This window comes from Glossina fuscipes, unplaced genomic scaffold (genome assembly GCF_014805625.2).
Source record: "Glossina fuscipes isolate IAEA_lab_2018 unplaced genomic scaffold, Yale_Gfus_2 114, whole genome shotgun sequence".
Taxonomy (NCBI): Eukaryota; Metazoa; Arthropoda; class Insecta; order Diptera; family Glossinidae; genus Glossina; species Glossina fuscipes.
This window is the reverse complement of record NW_023998457.1, coordinates 507,061-517,220: the sequence shown is the minus strand read 5'-3', so window position 1 is coordinate 517,220 and position 10,160 is coordinate 507,061. Positions and strand designations below refer to the sequence as shown.

The 10,160-nt window shown below is 33.9% G+C and overlaps 1 protein-coding gene across 1 annotated transcript in view; it reads left to right on the top strand.

Annotated features, from left to right (window-relative positions):
- LOC119639866 overlaps positions 1 to 7,605 on the top strand; it is an 8,492-nt gene extending 887 nt beyond the window's left edge. Inside the window, exons 2-3 of the mRNA XM_038037549.1 lie at positions 7,279 to 7,467; positions 7,544 to 7,605. Coding sequence (XP_037893477.1) covers positions 7,279 to 7,467; positions 7,544 to 7,578 — 224 coding nt within the window. The 3' untranslated portion in view covers positions 7,579 to 7,605. The remainder of the gene's footprint in view (positions 1 to 7,278; positions 7,468 to 7,543) is intronic.
- Positions 7,606 to 10,160: the final 2,555 nt, after the last annotated feature.

Sequence of the window (10,160 nt, the reverse complement as noted above, 5' to 3'; positions counted from 1 at the left end):
TCTTTTTCGAGATTGTGTTACCGTATTTTGGTTCGATCCAAGTTTCCCATGCATCAACTTATCCTTCCTAGACCCGGTATTAATCTGATCTGAGCTTACAAAAATAATAAACAGTCTTGGGAAAATATTATTTGACAAAATCAAAGAAAATGTCATGCAAGTTTTTAAGCATTTTTTCTTTTTTGAGATTTTTTTATTTCATTTCGGTCGGATCCAAGTTCCCCATGCACGGATTTATCTGAATTCACTCACTGTCTCTTAGTCTACATCAAATAGTCTACATCTATCTTTATAGTGTTATAGAGGATATACATAAGTATACGTACATATATATATCTTATATATTATATAATTATATATCTTATATATCATAGAGTATATATAAATATATATATATTTCTTATTTTATCTTATATCTTATCTTATCTCATATATATATATATATCATATATCATATATCATATATCATATATCACACTATATCACACTATAAGACTTTGAGTGAACTCGGATAAATCCGTCTTTTGCAAGATATTACAATTCTTAAGGGCGAAGTTGGTACATGAGAAACTTGGACCGAACTGAAATGAAATAAAAAAATATTAACAACTTGCATGACATTTTCATTAATTGTATCAAATAATATTTTGTCAGGACCAGTTATTATTTTTGTAAGTTCAGATCAGATTAATGACGGTTCTATTATTACCAAAAAATTTATTGATGCGGAACGTAAGCGTTAAGATTCATCATAGGATGAATGAAAATTATTCGGATCTAATAATATTGGAATTACAAAGAGTTATACTCGTTATTCACACCTAAGAATTGATTTTTACTCTTCAGAAATGAGATTTAAGTAAAATTTTGGATAAATCGCACGTCTAATTTGGCAGCCTATTGAATTCTTTGCCCTCAACACAGACGCGTGGATTTTCTCGAATGCTAGATACAGTTTCTTATTTCAGGATTAAGTGAATGAATATAAAAAAAAAAAAAATAAGAAATTTGTATTCGGTCGTGACCGATTCTTTTATATCGTCACCATTTTCCTAGAGAAGACAAAAAAAATAAAAGAAATAAATTTTCATGCTCTATAATATGGAATGGGCGCGCCTGATTTTTTCTATTTTCAAAATAAAAGTTTTTGTAGCGTAGGCGTGTCCTATGAAAAATTTAGGTCACTTGCAAATTCTTTGGCAAATGTGTAAGCGATACCTTCATTTTCGCTAACGGGAGAATGTCTACGGCAGACGGACTTGCTTAAATGCATTCCAAATTTGAAACTGATCTAAAATTTCTATACTTTATAAGGTCCTTGAAGCTTGTTTCTGCGCTTTATAAAGGTACAAAAAAAAAAATTTGAATTTTGATACGCAATAATATTGGATGGGCGTAATCAAATTTTCCCATTTTTATGCAGACGATAATACATCGCCCATAGAGTACGCGTTTAAATTTTTGTACATTTATCTGCTATAGTTTGTGAGTAATTATCAAAAAAGCAATTTTTTTATTCCTTTTGAAAAAGGAGAGGTTTTCTCAGTTTGCATGGTAATGCAGTCGTGGCTTTCAAGCAATTTGTTCCATTTTCAATACCAATCTGCTTGCGGAAACTTGCAATGTTTCTGCCAAATTTAAAATGGATAGCGGCCAGGAGAATGTGTGCAATAGGCATTACACAGACAGATAGACGGACTGCCGGACAGACGGATATGCTTAAATCGATTCAGAATGTGATGCTGTTCAAGAACGTAATTATATTGTGGAGTCGCTGAAGCCACTCTCTGGCCCTCGTCGATGGGGATAAAAATCTGTATTCAATTATCTGTCAGTTGAAAGACAATAATTGTACCTTTATAAGCAATAAATAATTTCAGCGAAAGGGTTTTTTTTTTTTTCATTTCGCTTTAGAAATGAAAAAATTCAAAGTTTAAAGCTAAAGTCTTAACTATACTTATCCGATTAACTTTGCCTTAATTCTTAGGTAAAAATGAGAATGAGAAAGCTGAAGGAGATATTAATTAGCATTGCCATGATGACGATACTTTTTCTGATAAGCAATTCCAAAAATTTCCCCATTATTTCCGCGCGAAATTAATCCTATCCTCGGGTGCGCGGGGCACGATTCTCTTTCAGTCTCACCAAAATTGAACTATTATCTGGCATGAAGTGAATCTGGCGTTTGCTCCGGTTCGTGCATCTTGGACTATCCTGTGGACTTGTTTCGTCCATTACTGCCGCATATGCCTCGGTTTTCGAAGTTAATTCCCAACGGCACGGTGGTAATCAGGAAATGTTATAGAAGGAGTGGAGTGCAGGTAGGGGGTAGTGTTAGAGAACGTTCGACTTGAAAATGGGAACGTCAGATACGGTAGGAAAAACCTCCGTTGAGTTAAAAACCGACGAGACGTGATAGTGTGCTATGCGGTATACAAGTAACCCTCGAACAGGTGGTGGGCGCAGATTTAGTCCTGGTGAAGAACTTAATTTCCCACAGCCCACGTTACACCAATGTCCAAGGATAGCGAAACTTCTGAACACTGTTTCCTCGTCCATGCCCACGCACTTGAGCCTTTCGCTGCATACGATTGAGAGCCCCCAAGCAAAGTTTGAAGGCTTTCGTCCACACAAAACAGAGGTTGTTCATCACTGTCACTGTGCATTAGCAGACAGCTTTGGCTTTTGGTGACATTAAAACTTACCCCACTTACCCGAACTCATTTAAATGTAGTCATGAAATTTCGACTTAGCGACTCATTCATCATGCAGCGTGTGTTACTTATCACGTTACTGCTTGGTCTCCTTGTCAAGGAGAACGAGTGACACAAGGTACTGTTGCCTTCTTCTTCTAAAAAAGTAAACACAGTATCAGAATATGTATTCTTGCAGATTTCTTTCGCTCACTGGGTCTTGCAAATATTCCAACTGTGCACATAAGGTTGAATAGAATACAAAATATAATACAAGTTCTGAAAAAACCTGAGCCAATAACAAAACCTTGAACAATTCGAGCCTGCCGACGATCGAACGTCTTAAGTTTCTATAATGACCATTTGTCAGCAGAATCCTACGGATTATAGAATTTGAAAAGCGCGAGTTCTATATGTGAATATTCTGGGTAGTTCATTTACCTCATCGCATACATTCAGTCTCTTTTTGCCGATTTAACCATGCAAGCAGTGAAGCGAAATGGTTACACAAACTGTAATCAATGGGTTTGAGTCAAATTTATAATTAAAGCAAGTAAAGCAGCGACTTTTTGTCATTTAAGCTTTTCAGCATTCCATTCGGGTTTTTATTACTTCCAAGTTCCTCAATAGGCTGAACGGAATGGCTTGCTTTTTACACCCTTCACAACTTTTAGTACAAAAGTATCTAAAGTTTGTGCGGATTTATACAACACCTAAAAGGACTTGATGTAGAGTCATATTTTATTAAACCGATCGATTCGGAAAATGATTCCGAACTTATCTGTCCGTTTGTCTATATTATTTTTTGCGTGCAACGTACAAGCCACAATTTTTAAAATATTATGACGATGTTTGGTATACTGATGAGTTTTAAACCAAGGAAGGACGCTATTGAAAGCAGTGTATGTCCGACCACCGTTTTGACCCCTTTCCATATAACGCCCTTTTAAAAAATCAAGAAGTGGGTAACTGTAGAAGGGTCTACGCTATTTAATGATGGACCAAGCCCCACTATAGTATTTTTTGTAGAAATATAAATTTTCCGTTTTATTATTCGCAACGACAACAGTTCTTTACATACTCAGTGGCAAACGTTTTCAAAACTCGTTTTTCAGGCAAACACACATCGTCCGTAGACTTTGACCGACATACATAAGAAGCGGTATATACAATTACGGGGCTGAGTTGTCGTTTAATCATTAACTGCTAGTACTGATTGTTTCGAATTAATTGCGATGAGCTCGGCTCGAATATAATTCCAACTTCGATCAGTAAATCGTGTAAAAACTTTTGCAGAAGTTTGGAATACCTTTGTGGTTTGAATATCGCATGAAGAGGATGAACCATCTAACGAATGAAGAACCAACTAGTCATCATCCGCTCAAAATCCTGGTGAAGCCATGAATTTTCTTAGAACAATGTCAATCAAAAAATATTGCCTTCAGAGAGCGGGGAGATGATAGTAAAGAACGTTTTATCCTCTAAAAAAATCAAGCGTCATTAAAATGGAATCAGTTGTTATGAGTTTAAGATGAAATACATGGGGAAGATATATTCATCTTTTTTTTCTTATCCATAATCCTTGACCGAAGGTGTACTTACGCAATTAAGTCTAGTCCATCTAGGTTAGTGGCTCTGCATAACTTAAACAGGCTACAATATATTTACTAAGCTGGTCCCATTACGAATTGCTGCTCCACTAGGTTTAATGTGTTAAATTTATTAATGCGCTCCGTATGTTACGTAGGGTATTCTATTTACCTGAGAATGTCTTATTCAGTTAATGTTAATGAAATAGGTTGCCGTTTTAAGTAGTCTAGACTACAGACCGTTCAAGCCAGCGAATCTACATTATTTAGGCAAGCTAAACTAGTCTGCCGTACCTACCACTACGTCTAGGTACTTTAATACTTTTTTTCGTTTATGTAAGTCAGGCTTTATAATCTGGCTAATCTAGTCTGCATAATATAGTAAGCCTACCCTCATATATATCTATTTATAGACTGCGTAGGCGGTCGTCTTTAAAACTGTACTCTTGCTGGACAAGTTACTCTATTTTATTACATTCAGAAGAGGTCGTAAGCTAATCAATCCAATCTATTCTCTCTCACTCTCTATCTCTCTTTCTCCCCTCTCTTTCTCTCTCTATCTCTATCTACCTATCTATCTATCTGTCTATCTGTCTATCTATCTGTCTATCTATCTGTCTATCGATCTCTCTATCTGTCGGTCTATCTGTCTATCTATCTATCTATCTATCTATCTATCTAAATGTGTGTCTGTCTGCCAACTTGTCTACCTATCTATCTATCTCTTTCAGAAAGCTATTCCAGCCTGAGTTGTTTGCAAAGATTAAACTAACTAGCATAGTCTCTTCGCTGTCTTTAGGCTAAATAGCCTCTTTAGCTGATCATTTCATTATGCTTGGCTGGTTCATCTACTTCTGTTAGATTGGCTAGTGTACTGTGCTTCGCCCACCTAGTCTACTTTGTTCAAGCTGGCTAATCTGAACTGTATGTCGTGTGCGGTCTACTTTTCTTCGGATAGTTCACATCACATCCTTAGCCAGAATGTTCAGTCTTCAGTGTTAGGGGAAACTTGAAAAGTTTTTCATTCGAATTCCATTAATTAACACTGAAAGGATTTTAAAAAACAACTGAAAATGTCTCAATATGGTAGGGCATAAAGCACCAGATGAGAATTGATCGTTTTGAGATATATACTTATTTTATCTATATCTGAGCTAAGAGACTTCTAAGACGTAGCTGTCTTTTGCTTTACAAGTAGGCTCTTGTTAAACATCGGAAATGAGACTTTTTTTATGAAAAATCGGCTGGAGGCAAAATGGGTGCAGGGTGAAGTGTACAATTTTTCTAGATTTGTTCAAAAGTTATTCATTTACGCATGTAATTATATTTCGAATTAATAATTCGAAGTTCCCAAGCGCAGACTTTATCATAAACGATGCCCCGCTGTATAGCGAAAGGGCAAGAACATAGATTTCATCTTATTGACATGTATTCGCGTTCAATTGAAATTTCATTTCAATCTTTTTAACTATGTAATTAAGAAGAATGATAATTTCATTTGCAATCGTATGCCTGTACAAATGTACACATGTATATACACGCATATAAATACATACCCTAGACATAGTCATACATGCATACTCTAGACAAAGTGATACATACATACCCTAGACATAGTCATATTTGTTTTTATTTATTTTTTTTCTAATCAGTAAAATGAATATATTTTGTTTTTCTTTATATATAATTATTACGCCATACCGAATAAATAAATAACTATTCGCTTATTATTTGAAACGAAATCAAAACCAAATTAAACCAAAATGAAAAAATAAAAAAATAACTAAATAATAACAATATGTTTACACAAGAAAAAAAAAAAAAACAGAACAATGAGTACAAGCGATCCAAGTAAATACGCCCCATCATCGCTAGACCGATTGGCGACAAATGCGCATAGAGCATGTGTGTAAACACGCGAACAACAACAACCAGAACAGTAAATAAATAAATAAATAATGACAATTAATCCGGGGTTCAGACCTGTTTACATAGAAATACGAATAACAACATTATTGGCGGGCAAGGTCGACCATCAAATACCCTACGCCATATTGTCTAACACAATTCTTATTTTTATTATAGAACACAAAAATGATGTCCTGTTTCTATATGTACACATATTCTTTATGTGCGTATTTATGGGGACGCAGGCACAAAACGCAACCTAATGCAGTACAAATTTAATCGTTACATAGGGCAGGCGTATCTGTTCCAAATTTTGTCGAGTTCTTTTTTGTATGAAATTTCCATTAGGGGTCAATTTTCATCATCACACATTAAAACTTCGACTTTTCTGTTCTGTAAAGGTCAATTTTCGTGAATATCCTTATTAGAGTAGTGTCCAAAAAATGGGATAAGAAATTTTTTACAATTAATATTAAACTATTATCACGATATAATTTTCTTCATAAAGCCTTAAAAATGATATCGTTTCGTCTTATTAACTTTAGTTTTCGTTATATGAAATATGCCTCGGTCGGTTCAAAGTTTTCATACCAATTTAGAATGCCTAGAATGCCACTTTTGCCGAGAAATTTTTAATATTTAAATTTTTTTTCTATATAACGACTTTTCAGAATACGGCGTTATATGGAAGCTGATCGAAACGGCAGACCGATCCGAAACATTTTTAATAGCATTCGATCTTGAGCGAAAACAAGTCACTGTAACAAATTTCCTCAAAATATCTGAAAGATTGTGACCTGTAGCGTGAACACAAAATTGCATGGACAGACATCAGACCGACAGGCTTACACCAATTCAGATAAAGATTCTGTATAGATTGGTATAATAAAAGTTGGATCCCTTTTTAGGCCCTACTTAATGTTACATACGATTGCACTAAGTTAATATACCCGAGTTTTTGTATTTTCTTTCGTTTTTCATTTTTTCGGTTTCATTGTTAGATGAAGTGATAGCAAATATTACGATGATTGTTGCTAGGATTTCATTAAAGAATATTTTTTTTTAAATGCTTTCTTTGTTTTTTTTAGTTGCCATGATTGTCTTGGCTTTAGCTCTGGTGGTGTACAGCTCACCATTAACGGATAATAAACGAAATTGTCAGATGAATTGCGAATTACAAGATTATAAACCCATCTGCGGTACGGATGATGCTGGCATAACGAGAACTTTCAACAACTTATGCATATTGAAAACGGAAAATTGTCTGCGAACTTACAGTAAGTTACCTGAGTTCAAGTTCAATAAGCGTTAAAAAATTTGACTTAATTACCATAACGTATGTTTATTTTTCAGCATTCCAAAAGACCGGCGATGGTGTTTGTCCTTAGATGCTAGATATATATATATAAATATATATATATATATATGTATATGTATATATGTATATTTATATGTATATATATATGTATGTATGTACGCATATATGTATATTTTATTAATTGTAATTTTACATTTTTAATAATTTAATGATATTTGCTCTAAAATCCATAATTTTCAAGAACTGTATTATGCCGCTTCAAAATGGCCGCTGTTAATTAACCGAATCGAATGCATGTATTTATTCTATTTGAAATTTATATGTCTATTAATGCATATTTCTCATTTTTAATAGTATTCTTTAATATGTCACTTAAATCAATAGCATTTATATAGTATTCTTTATCTTTCATATGTTTTTCCAAATTCCAAAAGAATGAAAATGTTTTGAATAAAGAAAAAAAAATACACAGTTTTAAAAAAAATTTGTTTTTTTTTTTTCAACAATCACAAATAGTATGACGTGGCCACGGTCCATCACATCACTTTGCTTAATAGAGTTAATTATTAATATAACGAATTTTAAAAAGCAAGGCACTGGAAAATAGCACTCGTCCTTGGGCCAAAAAGAGGTCAATTTACTAAATATCCTCACACAATAAGACGGACAGACATAAATCGATTCAAAAGATCATTCTAAATCGATCGGTATATAATAAAAGATGGATTGATCTTAAACACTTCCAAGTGTTGCATACACTATATATCCTTGTACCACAAGCGATGTAGGATACAAAAAGATTTTCTCAACTCCATGTGATAGAATGAGTGATAAACTATATTTATTTTAACCTCGAGTTTCAGGCAGGTTAGCTGAAAGTATAATATAAGAAATATTAATTGAATTTAAAGAGTAAGAAGCAGAGTAAATTGTTGATAAAATTGATATGATAGCATACGAAATACATAGGTTTAAGCCGAACTTGTTATCTTTAACTCACACTGAATGTAAGTAGCAAGTCGAAATGCTATAAAGGGCCACAGCCTAGAAATATTGACATGACGACTTTTCAAATTAATGACTTATATGGGAAGGAGTCGAAAAAGATGTGCGATCGGAATCATTTTCATTCCGCTTATCCTTGGGGCAAAACATGCTAGTGTACTGAATCTCAAAAAATACAATCTGTCCGTTGGATGTAAGAAAACGAGACGGACAGACGGACAAGCAAGCTTAAATCGATTTAGAAAGTGGTTCTATATCGATTGGCATATTATAAAAAAAAGTCTATCGCGAGTAGGGTATTGTATGCATCCGCACAAACTTAATACACCCTTGCATTACAAGGGGTGTAGGGTGTAAAAACAAATATAAAAAGGAATTATTAAATTATACAGAAAAAACAATATCTTTTTCTTATTGACCTAATCCTAATCGGACTACGTTGAGGTTTGGAGGCGTTTTCGACCTCTTAACTTATTTCACATTTCCAAAAAATTTAGTTTACCTGAATTAATTAATGAATAATAGCAATAACAACAATAAATAAAAAATTTTTGTGCTTTTACAGTTACTCATGATGTTAAAATTAACCCTTTCCCTCTTTCTAAGAAATCTCACACAGCTAAAAATCTCGAACGAACCTCACAATCTCGCTGCCGGAAACTAATCCCGAAATGCTTAATCTATCCAAGATTTGGAGCAGAGATTAATTGAGAAGAAGCGCCAACCATTTTGTAAATACGACCTCAGTAAAACATAAAAGTGGCGAAGTGATTCAAAGTTCAGGCAGAATTGCGTACAAGGCATGCCTTTAACACACCTTCGTACCTTAAACACATTTTACTCGATTTCGATAGCCTCGAACTCTACATAACCAACAACTTTCATATTTTAAAAAGGAGCGATTTTCGATAAGAAAATGTTGCCTTTTTTGAGTCGAAAATTGGATGTTTTAATATAACTTACTCGCCAATGAGGCAAAAATCGATATTGATTTAGAACTCCCCGGGTTTTTCTAGCTACGGGCACAGCTATTAAGCTGTAGTAATCTTCTTAACAATTTTCAAAGAATTTTTTTTTATTGCAATACTTCCTCATCAAAAAAACATGATACAACTAGTACAAACACTATAATTGGGGCAAAGCCGACCGTTAAATACCCTACAAAACTTCCCTTAATACAATCGTTCATTAGTTATTTTTGTGACAATACACCAAAAATGATTCATTATTTTCATGTGAATGCCTATTTTCCCAGAAAATGCCGATATTGGAGGTAACGTTTGAAAAGTCAACTGACGGGATTCAAATTTAACAAACTTAAATTACTTTGTAAAGATTTCAATATATTTCATCTGTTTTCATCATTAAAAACTATAAATTTTCAGGCTTTACTTTTCATGTGAACCCTTATATAGGGTGGAGTGTGAAAAGTAGGCATATATGATCCAAATTTGTGTAAGTTGAGTACCGTATCAAATTACTCTTGCGAACCAATTTTCTTTATAGAAAAACTGGATAGTTTTGTGGGATAACGACTTATTTTTTATATGCTGTGAGAGAAAAAACTAGATCCGCATGGTCTAACTGCAATAAGTTTGTTTTCTGACTCAAAGTATGGACCAATTTTCACTGTGAAACATTAAAAAT